The following is a 12,925-nucleotide window of genomic DNA, read 5'->3' as shown; positions in this document are numbered from 1 at the left end:
CATCAGGTCACTTATAGGGGAACCTCCATCAAACTAACAGCAGACTTCTCAACTGAAACCCTACAGGCCAGAAGAAAGTAGAACAATATATTCAAAATCCTAAAAGAAAAAACTGCCAGCCAAGAATTCTTTACCCAGCAAGGCTCTCCTTCAGAAATGAGGGAGAAATAGTATATTTCCCAAATAAACAAAAGTTGTGGGAATTCACCACCATGCGACCAGCCCTGCAAGAAATTCTCAAGGGAGTCATTCATTTAGAATCTGAATAATGGTGACCACCATCACAAATACATAAGAAAGAGCAAAACTCACAGTTAAAACAAAAATGCCAGCAAGAAAGGGAAAGAAGCTAAATCATTCCACCTTAAGTTCCCAACTCACATTGAAGAAGAGAAATAAAAAAGGAAATAATGATCAAAAGATATACAAACCACCTAAACAAGTAGCAATTAAATGACAGGAATTAAACAACACTTCTCAATAACTACTCTAAATGTGAATGTATTAAATTCCTCATTCAAAAGACATAGACTGACTTGATTAAAAAGCTAGACCCAAGTATATGCTGTCTTCAAGAGACCCACCTCACCTGTAAAGACACACATAGACTAAAAGTGAAGGGATGGAAAAAGATATACCACACAAATGGAAACCAAAAATGAGCAGGAGTAGCTATTCTCATATTGGACAAAAATAGACTTTAAACCAAAAAACATTAAAAAAGACAAAGAAGGCCATTATATAAAGGGAATCTACAAAGAGATTAATACCATAAAAAAGAGTGTAGCAGAACTTCTAGAAATGAAACTATCCAGATAAAGGGAACTATCCAGCTAGAAGACATAACAATCATAAACATGTATGCACCCAATACTGGAGCACTGAGATATATCAAGCAAACACTCTTAGACCTAAAGAAGGAGATAGGTCCTAATACATTAATAGTGGGTGTTCTTAACACCCCTCTTTCAGTATGGGGCAGCACTTCCAGGCAACAAGTCAACAAAGAGACACAGGACTTAATCTACACCCTAGACCAACTGGACTTGGCAGATATATACAGAACATTTTACCCAACAGCTAAAGAATACACTTTCTTCTCATGAGTTCACAGTACATTCTCCAGGATAGACCACATATTAGGTCACAAATCTAGTCTGAGCAAATTTTTAAAAAATTGAAATCATTCCAACAATCTTTTCAGACCACAATGGACTAAAACTGGAGACAAACAATAAGCAAAATGCTGGAAGCTATACAAATACATGGAAAATAAATAATAGGCTCGTGAATGACCTATGGGTCCAAGAAGAAAGTAAAAAGGAAATCAAAAAATGTATTGAAACTAATAAAAATAAAGATACATCATACCAAAACTTGTGGGATACTGCAAAAGCAGTACTAACAGGAAAATTTATTATAGTAAATGCTTATGGAAAGACTTCAAATAAATGACCTAACACTACACCTCAAATAACTTGAAAAACAACAACAATCCAAACCTAAAAGCAGTAGATGGAAATAATTAAGATCAGAGCAGAACTAAATGAAATAGAGACCCAAAAAAACAATAGAAAAGATCAACAAAACTAAAAGTTGGTTTTTCAAGAAGATAAACAAAATAGACACACCATTAGCTAGATTAACACAAAAAAGTAGAGAGAAGATCCAAATAACAAAAATCGGAAATGAAAAGGGAGACATTACAACTGATACCACAGAAATACAAAGAATCGTTAGAGACTATTATAAACAACTGTATGACAACAAATCTGAAAATCTGGAAGATATGGATAAGTTTCTAGACACATATAAATTACCAAGACTGAACAAAGAAGAGATAGAAAACCTGAACAAACCAATAACAAGCAAGGAGATTTAAGCAGTAATTAGCAATATTCCAACAAAAAAAAGTCCTGGTCCGATGGCTTTACAGCTGAATTCTAACAAGCTTTTAAAGAGGCATTAATACCAATTCTCATGAAACTATTCCAGACAATTGAAACAGACGCTACTCTCCCAAACTCATTCTATGAGGCCAACATAACTCTGATACCAAAACCAGATAAAGACACAATAAAAAAATAAAATTATAGGCCAATATCCTTGATGAACCTAGATGCTAAAATCCTCAACAAAATATTAGCAATTAGAATACAGCAACATATTAAAAAAATTATACATTATGATCAAGTGGGATTTATCCCAGGGATGCATGGATGGTTCAACATACAAAAGTTAATAAACGTGATACATCACATCAACAAGCTCAAGGACAAAATTCATATGATTATCTCAATAGATGCTGAAAAAGCATTTGACAAAATTTAACATTCCTTCATGATAAAGACTCTCAACAAATTAGGCATGGAAGGAAAATATCTTAACACAAAAAAAGCCATTTATGACAAGCCCACCGTCAGTATTATTCTGAATGGGGAAAAATTGAAGGCCTTCCCATTAAGGACAGGAACAAGACAAGGATGTCCACTCTCACCACTTCTATTCAACATAGTACTGGAGATACTAGCTAGAGCAATCGGGCAAGAGAAAAAAATAAAGGGAATCCAGACTGGAAAAGACAAAGTCAAACTTTCCCTATTTGCAGATGACATGATACTATATACAGAAAAACCTAAAGACTCTATCAAAAAACTCCTAGAGCTGGTTAATAACTTCAGTAACATTGCAGGATGCAAAATAAATGCCCCCAAATCAGTAGCATTTATATACTCAAATAATGAATTAACAGAAAGAGAAATAAAGTAAGCCCATTTACAATTGTCACCAAAAAAATATGATACCTAGGGATCAATTTAACCAAGGAGGTGAAAGACATCTACAATGAGAATTACAAACCATTTCTGAAAGAAATAAAAGAAGACACAAAAAGATGGAAAGATATTCCATGCTCTTGGATTGGAAGAATTAACATTGTGAAAATGTCTATACTACCCAAAGTGATCTAAAGATTCAATACAATCCCCATCAAAATACCAATGACGACATTCTTCACTGAAATGGAAAAAACAATCTTACCTTTCCATATGGAAAAACTAAAGACCCTGAACAGGCAAAGCAATCCTGAGGAAAAAAAAAAAAACAAAGACGGAGGCATAACTCTGCCTGACTTCAAATTAAACTACAAAGCTGTTGTAACCAAAACAGCATGGTACTGGTATAAAAATAGACATTCAGACAGTGGAGTAGAATAGAGAACCCAGAAATCACTCCTCAGGCTTATAGCCATCTGATATTGGGCAAAGACAACAAAAATCTACATTGGGGAAAAGATTGCCTTTTCAACAAGTGGTGCTGGGAAAACTAGATATCCATATGCAGAAGAATGAAACTAGATATGCATCTCTCACCATACACTAAAATCAACTCAAAATGGATTAAAGACCTAGGTATAAGACCCGAAACTATAAAATTACTAAGGGAAAATATAGGTGAAACACTTCAGCAGTTAAGTCAGGGCACAGGTTTTATGAACATGTACCCGAAAGCACAAGCAGCAAAAGAAGAACTAAACAAATGGGACTCTATCAAACTAAAAAGTTTCTGCACAGCAAAAGAAACAATCAACAGAGTGAAAAGACAACCTACAGAGTGGGAGAAAATTTTTCTAACTATGCATCCAACAAGGGACTAATATCTAGAATATACATAGAACTCAAGCAATTATACAGTAAAAAGATAAATGACACAATTAAAAAATGGGCAAAGGAGCTGAACAGACATTTTTCAAAGGAAGACCTAAAATGGCCAACAGATACATGAAAAAATGCTCAACATCACTGGTCATCAGGGAAATGCAAATTAAAACCACATTGAGATACCACCTCACTCCAGTTAGACTGGCTAAAATCAAAAAGATGGTGAATAACAAATGCTGGTGAGGGTGTGGAGAGAAGGGAACACTACTGCACTGTTGGTGGGACTGGAAATTAGTACAACCACTTTGGAAAACAATTTGGAGGTCTCTCAAAGAACTACAGATAGATCTTCCATATGATCCAGCAATCCCTCTTCTGGGTATATATCTAGAGGAATGGAAATCAGCATGTTGAAGAGATACCTGCACTCCCATGTTTATTGCACCTCTGTTTACAATAGCCAAGATATGGAACCAACCTAAATGTCCATCAATAGGTAATTCAATAAAGAAACTGTGGTATATATACACTATGGAATACTACTCTGCCATAAAAAAGAATGAAATACTCCCATTTACAACAACATGGATAAACCTGGAGAAACTTATGTTGAGTGAAATAAGCAAAGCACAGAGGGATAAATACCACATGTGCTCACTCATATGTGAGAGCTAAGAGAGAAAGGAAGGCAGGAAAGAAAGACCCTAGCAGTGCCGTGATCCAACAGAGGGAGGGAACATTCCTAGGGGTACAAATTGGAGTGGAGGTGAGAGGGGGAGGGGGATGGAGACTGGGGGATAATTGGGAGGGGACAAAGGGTACAAAAGTAATTTCTGGTAATGAGTATGCTCCCAGTATGAATCTGGCCCTCACATCATTGGCAGGAAGGGGGACAATCAGGGAGGGAGGGAGGGAAGGAAGGGAAGGAGGGAAGGGAAGGGAAGGGAAGGGAAGGAGGGAGGGTGGGAAGGGAGGAAGGAAGGAAAAGAAAGAAAGGAAGGAAAAGAAAAGAAAATTTGGGATACATATAAATAAAGTAATATTATTAAGCCTTGACAAAGAAGAAAATCCTTTCATTTGCAATAACATGATGAATCTAGAGGACATTATGCTAATAAGCCTGACACAGAAAGACAAATACTACATGATCTTACTTATATGTGGAGTCTAAAAAAGTTAAACTCATAGAAACAGAGAGTAGAAGGGTGGTTTCCAGAAGTCAGAGGAAATGAGGAGATGTTGATCAAATTTACAATTATAAGTTCCAAGGATACAAACGTACAGTTACAAGATGAATAAATTCTGGAAACTTAATGCACAGCATGGCAACTATTGTTAATAATGTACCATATACTTGAAATTTGCCAGAAAAGTAGACCTTAAGTATTCTGACCACACACACACACACACACACACACACACACACACACACACGCTCTCTCTATATATAAATAAATAAATAAATAAATAAATAAATAATAAAAACTCTCAGCAAACTGGGATTATGAGGGAATTTACTTAATCTAATAAAAATTAATTACCCAAAACCCTAGAGCAAACACCATACTTAATCATGATATCTTCAAAGACTTTCCTCTGAGATTAAGAACAAGATAAGGGTGTTCCCCATCACCACTTGTATTCATCATGGCATTGAAGTTATCAGCCACTGCAATTAGGCAAGAAAAAGAAGTAAAAGAAGTATTAGAAAGGATGAAAGAAAACTATCACAATTTACAGATAATAAGCTCATGTACATTATACATAGAAAATTCAAATAGAATAAAAATCTTGATGCCTTAGAGGTAAAGATTTCAAAAATAGAACAGAAAGCATTAGAAAGGAAATAATAAATTTGACTACATTAAAATTCTATCAGACACCATGCCAAGCTTCTATCAAAGATACCATTAAGAGCACAACAGAAGACATCTGTAACAGATATAACTGACAAAAGACTTACTAGGTAAGAATTCCTACAAATGGGTAAAAGACTTGAAAAGGCATTTCACAAAAAAGAATATCCAAACTGCCAATTAACAGACGAAAAGTTGCTCAAGCACATTAGTCATCAGAGACCACACACCAGAATTCCTAAAATTAAAGACTTGCAACACTAAATGGTGACAAAGAAGTGAAGTAACTAGAATTCTTAGGAACTATTGGTGGGAATATAAATTGAAACAATCACTTTGAACTTTTGGTATTACCTATCAAACTTTAACATAAGCATGTCCATGCCCAGCAATTTCACTATGTCACTATGTATATACAAACAAATGTGTGAACACATGTATTGAGACGTACAAGAATGATCAGAAAACATTATTCTTAATAGTCTACTGAAATTAACCCAATGTTCATCAAGAGTACAATGGAAAATATTCCTATAAGAGAATATTATACAACATGGAAAATGAACTACAGCTGTACATAAAAACATGTATAAATCTTATGAACAATGTTGATCAAATAAAGGCAAACAAAAAATACCACATGTCCTCACACATAAGTGGGAGCTAAGAGAGAAAGAAGGAAGGAAAGAAAGACCACAGTGGGGAGTTGGAGTTGTAGAGGGAGAGAACAGACCTAGGGTTTGCAGAGTGGTGTGGGGGAAAGGGGAGGGGGAGGGAGGTCAGGGATTAATTGGGTGGGGGACACGGAATAATCACAATTTGTGGTAATGGGCATGCTGCTAGTATTGATCTGGTCATCATACTTTCCACACAAGTGGTGATGGTCAGCTTTGTACTCCATGAACATTCATAACCAATTAAAAAGAAAAAGAATATACATTGTATGATTCTATGTATGTATAAGAAAATAATCTAAGTGATTCATTTTCAGAAATGACTTATCTGATGGTGTTTTATTGAGATGGTAATTAGTTCCTAGCCCCTTTTGTTTTCATTTTCCCAGAGGGTCTTTCAACAGCTAAGGCTCTCCTTGAGATGGTAATTAGTTTCTAGCACCCATTGTTTTCTTCATTCTCTGGTGTTTCTCCCTTCACAGGGCTTAGGCAGGCCTTTTGGGGGGCTTGTCCTGAGCCCCCAGACAAAGGAATTCCTTGCAAGGGGGTAATAAATTTTAGCCATCATTCAGAAAGACTGTGCACACTGCAGTACTCACAGCCATTGAGGAGGCAGGAGGAGGGACTTGCGTACTAGGAAATAAATTGCTTGCTTCAGCCCTTTTCCATGTGCCTGCCCTTCAGACACCCAAACCTTGCAAGGCCATAATTAAAGTCTCGCTTTGCTGTATCTCGTGTCTCCATGTCCATCCTTTGGTATTGGACGGGTGAGGGCATTTCTCACAGTATGTCAAGTTCAAAAACAGGCAAACTCATTCATGATGTTTATCATTGGGTAAGAGAAAGATATTAGTGCCTGGAAGGGAAAATGTAGGAATTTTAGGGGGCTGGTAATATTCTTCTTCTTGGTCAGGGTAGTGGCCACATAGGTGTGGTCACAGTGACAATTCAGTGAGTTGGACATTTCTGCGTTGTGCAATTTTTTATATAAGGACAAAAATTCAGTGGAAGAACCTACGAGAATCACGGTCCATGGGCTATATGTGATCTTACAGAGCATTTAATCAAACTTAATTCATTTCATGAATGAGAAAGAAACTGAAGCCAAGAGAGGTTCAGTGAGTTGTCTCAGGTCACACAATAAGGAAGTAGGAACCAAACCTGTTATAAAGCATTACTTCCTTAGAAAGTCTTGAACACAGTAGTTGGTCAGCCTAACTCCTAGTATATATATATATATATATCATATACATATACATATATATCATATGTACTGGTATATCAATGTTTCCAATCCTTGTTGATAACAACCATATAAGTGAGTTAGGAGAACATAGAAGGAAGATGAGAAAAGGAAAAGAAAGGGAAATGGAAAAAGATTAGAATAGCAGACAAGTGAAGAATATCTGAGATTTATAATTTTAAGAGGCTATGCTTACATTTTGGCCCCAGTTTCAAACATGTTATTTGTCCCAGAGGTCCAGGCTCATATCTAGAGCTTAGAATCCTACTTCTGACACTACAGAGAATGTTTAAGAACTTCTTGGGAAACCTTTCTTTGAGTCTGCTTAGTCTCAGTGCACAAAATTACTTAACCTGTGCCTTCCCATTAGCTTTGTCTAAGCCAACAAGAAATGAAGCCTATTTATTTAGGGAGAAAACAGGCCATTCTTTAATCTCATCTTGGAGGAATCCTGTTAAGAGCTGTTATTTTGTAAATCTCTTAACAACTCTGAAGTGTTAATCACAGATTCCAAAAGAAAATAATGACAGCAAGCAATAAACAATATAGTACATGACTGCCACCAAAAGTACTACCAACTCTAAACAGGACTGCAGTTTATACAATTTTCACATTTTTAGTCATAATCCTTTCAACAACTCTTTGAGATCAATATTATTACGTACCTATATTACAGGTAAGATAACTGAGACTGAGAAAGAGCAAATTACCAAAGGTCACAAAGCCAGAGATCGGCAGTGGTGACAACCTCAAGTGCTCAAACTCCAGCACAGCTTCTTCTATATGCACTGTGCCTTCCCCATATTGCAGATTAAGTGAATATGCCAGTGAGTGATAGAATGAATGCTTAAATGCAAATGTTTTTTTTTTTTTCTTGTACACATTCCTGGGTTATTTACTCACCAACTTTAAACCCCATGATAGAAGACATGACAAAGCAGTACTCCTTCCTCCATGGTATGTGATTTCAGAGAAGGCGAAGGCAACATGGAAAACACTGTAACTTTTCTTGGAACTGGGCTGTGATGAGAGGTGACTGCCATGAAAAAAACCTACTATCTTTTCCCTGATCCTTCCCCTCCAGTTCTTGAAGATAAAGCAGAAAATAATCTTCACTGAAGATACTTGATAATTCCAAAAACAAAAACACGTTTCCAAAGCACTGTGCTTTCAGATACTCTGGATCTAGTTCAGCTGGCGGATGAGTTGATTGATGCGTTCACCCCGATAACCAGGTGTGCCCACCTCCTTGAGAAAGCCCACTTTATTCTTGGTATCGTGACGGGCCACTGAGAGTTGGAATGGGCGCAAGAAACATGAGATCTCCTGGAAATACTTCCCCGGGAAGGCAATTTCATGAATGAGGTCTTCCAAGCAAATGACACCAAACCGCCCCAGGTGATCCTCAATCACTGTGTTGTCCGTTAGAGGGATGGTCTTATTCTTGACCTTGGCTTGTCCACATTTCAAGATCAGTTCCCGGACAGACTTCAGATTTGGAAATCCCCAGGTCACATAAGGTTCCACTATACGCAGCATTTTCAACTTTTCAGGGATGACTTTGACAAAGACACCACTGAAAATTTTCTTCAGGTGAAGTCTTGCAATGGTCCTCTGCACCAGTGAACTCACCCCATTAATCCTCTGGATGCGTACAACAAAGGCCAAGGAATGATTATCTGGCATTTCCAGAGCATGAGGTTTCACTTCTAGTCGTCTGAGACGCACCATGTCACGTTGCTGCCACCAGGAATCATGTAGGAATGATTCCAGTCGCTTAAACCTGAGCCCTTTTCCTTTTCTTTGCTCCTTCTTTGCCAAAAGTGCCTGCTTTGCCTGGGTGGCCTTGAGGGCTTGATAAGCTTTCCTCTTTTTCAGGAGATTTTCTGGAACCAAAGGGATCTTTTTTCTTTGCTTGGGCTCGGCCATCTTCCTAGTGCTGCAGCTACTGATCATGCGCACCTCCACCAATGCAAATGTTTAAAAATAAGTTCAAAGAACTGGCCAAATCAGTTCTACCAAAAGCACTAGTCTGAACAACTCTGGGCTGGGAAACTTCAAACACTATGTGGTGTCTGAGGGCTTAGAAGAATGAAACAGAACAGTCTAGAAGTAAGAGACATTGGTTCTAATTCAAACTTCGTGAACTGCAACTATGCAGCACTTGACCTTAGGCAAGTCACTGACTCTCTGAGGCCAAGAGTGTTAAGTGTTTTATAGCAGAAAGGACCTTGAAATCAAACAGATAAAGGCCCAATCCCAGCTCTGCCATTCCCTAGCTAGATGACCTTGGGCAAGTTACTTAATCACTATGAACCTCAGTTTACTGTCTGTAATATTTGTCTACCTGAAAGGACTGGTGTATTTCACAAATATCAAAGCTCCTAATATAATGTGTAGTACTTAACAGGCATCCAATAAATAGCAGCTGGGTTACTGTTGTTACTATTTTATTATTATTACTATTTTGTTATTCCTATTTTTTAATTATTAATATTACTATTTTGAGGAACAAAGTTAAAGAAAGTGTGTGCTTTGTAAACTGAAGAGCTTGACAAACACTATCATTAATATAAGAAACTATCGGGCCGACCCTGTGGCTCACTCGGCTGAGTGCGGTGCTGGGAGCGCAGCAGCACTGGGAGCGCCGAGGCCACAGGTTCGGATCCTATATGGGGATGGCTGGTGCGCTCACTGGCTGAGCGCGGTGCGGGCGACACCAAGCCAAGGGTTATGATCCCCTTACCGGTCACAAAAAAAAAAAAAAAAAATGTAAGAAACTATCAGAGTAAGATTTCTTGACCCACTCACTAAAAGAGAAAAACTGTGGTTGAGGAAAGAAAGAGGAAAGAATAATATTGATTTCATGTAACTAGAAATCTCAGGCTTGAGAAAATAAAATGAGAAAAGAAGCTTGCAACTTCACCCATCTTAATTTTAACCCTATCTCTGGCCTAGTCCATTTGGCTTTCTGATAGTGTGGGAAATGAGGCTAACACTGTAAAATCCCACGTTTCAGCACAACCATCAAACTTTTAGCACAAATCACCATCCTTATTTTATTTTTAATTATTTTTAAGCAGCACTTCTCATTGGCTCAGCTGAGCTAATCTGGGCTCAAGGCAGTAAAATGTTCCAAACGTGGACAGAGAAACACTGACGTAGTCCAGTGTTAAAATTAACTTTGCTAAACTCTTCCCAAGCTCAGAGAATTCCACTTTGGTTGTGAAATACAGTCAGAAAAAGATTTCAAACTAAATGCTGCAAGACTTCTTAGAATAAACCAAAGGCTCCAGATCCTAACCACAAGAACCAGGCTTTTTCCACATGGAATTCTGCAACTCAGCATCGCCTATTACAGGCCCTGAATTACAGATTCTCCTTCCAATCATTTACACATCCCCCAGGCACACACAGAGGCTATGCTGGAGGTCAGCATTAGGTAATGGCTGACGGCATTCTACCCACTGCCATCTCAAATCTCAACCACTACTGCAGCCCACAGAGAACTCTTCTTTCTCATCTCCCAAATCTCCCTATATACCCAAAAGTACGCCTGTAGAAATTCTGACTCCAAAAGCCTGAGTGGGACCCAGGCATCTGTATTTTTTAAAAGCACCATCAAGTCTAATGTGTAACCAGGGTTGAGAACAACTAATAAAGACAGTATGTTATGACAGAAGAGATACTTTAGGAAGACTTAGTTCCACACTCATCCCTGCCACTGTCTACCTGTGTGACCTTGAGCAATTTACTTTTCTCTAAGCCTTCGCCTCCCCAGTGGAAAATGAGTTGTTGTGGATATCAGATAAAACAATAAATTAGGCTTTCATTAAAAAAATAAACTTCATATTTGTATTGCGTTTTACAGTTTAGAAAATGCTTTTACACCCATTTTGTCAAATGACAAAAGCCTACTAATTTCACTTTACAGAGGAGGATATTAAAATTAAAAGAAATTAAAATAAATCACAGAGTTAACAAATGTCAGAGGCAGTACTCAATCTAGGTTCTTTAAGTCTGGTTCCAGACCATTTCTCTATGCAGCTGGTTTAAATTCTCAAAAACTAAATGAAGGGCATATCAATTCAAAGACTGCCAACACTGCTGTGTATCCTGCTAGGCCTAAGTTGAAAAGCTTGTTGCTTGAACAAAGGCTCCAAATAAAAGGAAAAAACCTCAGACATTTCATTTTGATGTATGCATTAATTATAGTTATCAGGGATATTAAAGCACAAGGGTGAAACCTATGTACTCAGGGCATATATAGAAAATCTATAACTAGAGGATAAAAGAGTGGTTACTAGGTTATTTTGCAAGAATTTCTTATAACTGTCTTCTACCTCTATGCTTTCAACCTATAGAGATGCAGCTTTGATCCTGAGTCTGTGAAATTTATTTTCAGATCAGATTTGGCTTAGGGTTATTCAGCTAGGATTTCCAGAAGAACCTATGGGTCTACAGCTCTATCACTGACTAAAATACTTTACAATGGCCTAGTTTCTTTTCACCTATATAGACAAGCCTGATCCAACTATATCTTTGTAATATCTCATTTATATAACTATAGGATTTCAAAAGTAAACGAAATTGGTACATGTCTACTGCTCTGACTCTCATTTTTTAGATGTCTACAGAGAGGTAACTGACCCAAATCAGGCAGCCCGTTTATGGGAGAACTAAGATGACAATCCAGATATCTAGACTTTTGCTTCTCCATTCGGCCATAAGACTGCACCTTCACTTCCCAATGATGTCTGAAGGCTCTGTTGTTTTAGGCAGGAATCTTCTTTTATCAAAGAACAGTTTTATTGGGATATAATTCACATACCATTCAACTCACTCATATACTGTACAATTGAATGGCTTTGAGTATATTCAAAGAGCTGGGCAAGCATCGCCATAATCAATTTTAGAACATTTTCATTCTAAAAAGAAACTCTGTACCTCTTAGCCATCACCTCCTAATCCCAACCACCTTTCCCCCTCTACAGCCCTATGCAACCATTAATCTACTTTTTGTCTATGAATTTGCCTATTCTGGACATTTCATATAAATGGAATCATACAATATGTGATCCTTTGTGACTGGCTTCTTTTACTTAACACAATGTTTTCAAGGCTCATCCATGTTACAGCATGGATCAGGACTTCATTTCTTTTTGTTACCAAATAATATTTCATTTTATGGATATACAACATTTTATTTGTCCATTCATTAGCTGATGGATATTTGGGTTGTTTCCACTTTTTGGCTATTATGAAGAATGCTGCAATAAACATTCACGTGCAAGTTTTTGTGTAAATACATGCTTTTATTTCTCTCTGGTGGAACTACTGAATCATATGGTAACTCCACTTTTAACCTTTTGAGGAACTGCTAGACTGTTTTCCATAGTGGCTGCACCATGTTACAGTCCCACCAGTAATCAAGAGGGTTGTTATTTCTCCACATCCTCATCAACATTTATTATCTGTCATTTTTTTTTTTTT

General features: G+C 37.4%; 2 protein-coding genes across 5 annotated transcripts in view; both read right to left on the bottom strand.

The window, feature by feature from the left end:
- The window catches only part of PAK1 (p21 (RAC1) activated kinase 1), a 96,688-nt gene that overhangs the window by 65,501 nt on the left and 18,262 nt on the right, over positions 1 to 12,925 (bottom strand). The gene's annotated exons all lie outside the window — the stretch shown is intronic.
- On the bottom strand, positions 8,406 to 9,388 carry LOC134375204 (large ribosomal subunit protein uL30-like 1). The gene has a single exon (XM_063093448.1). It carries the CDS (start codon positions 9,386 to 9,388, stop codon positions 8,618 to 8,620), a length of 771 nt encoding a protein of 256 aa, XP_062949518.1. The 3' UTR covers positions 8,406 to 8,617.

Source organism: Cynocephalus volans, chromosome 4 (assembly GCF_027409185.1).
Source record: "Cynocephalus volans isolate mCynVol1 chromosome 4, mCynVol1.pri, whole genome shotgun sequence".
In the NCBI taxonomy this organism is placed as follows: domain Eukaryota; kingdom Metazoa; phylum Chordata; class Mammalia; order Dermoptera; family Cynocephalidae; genus Cynocephalus; species Cynocephalus volans.
Note: the sequence above shows the minus strand (reverse complement) of the source record. Positions and strands in the feature narration are given on the sequence as shown.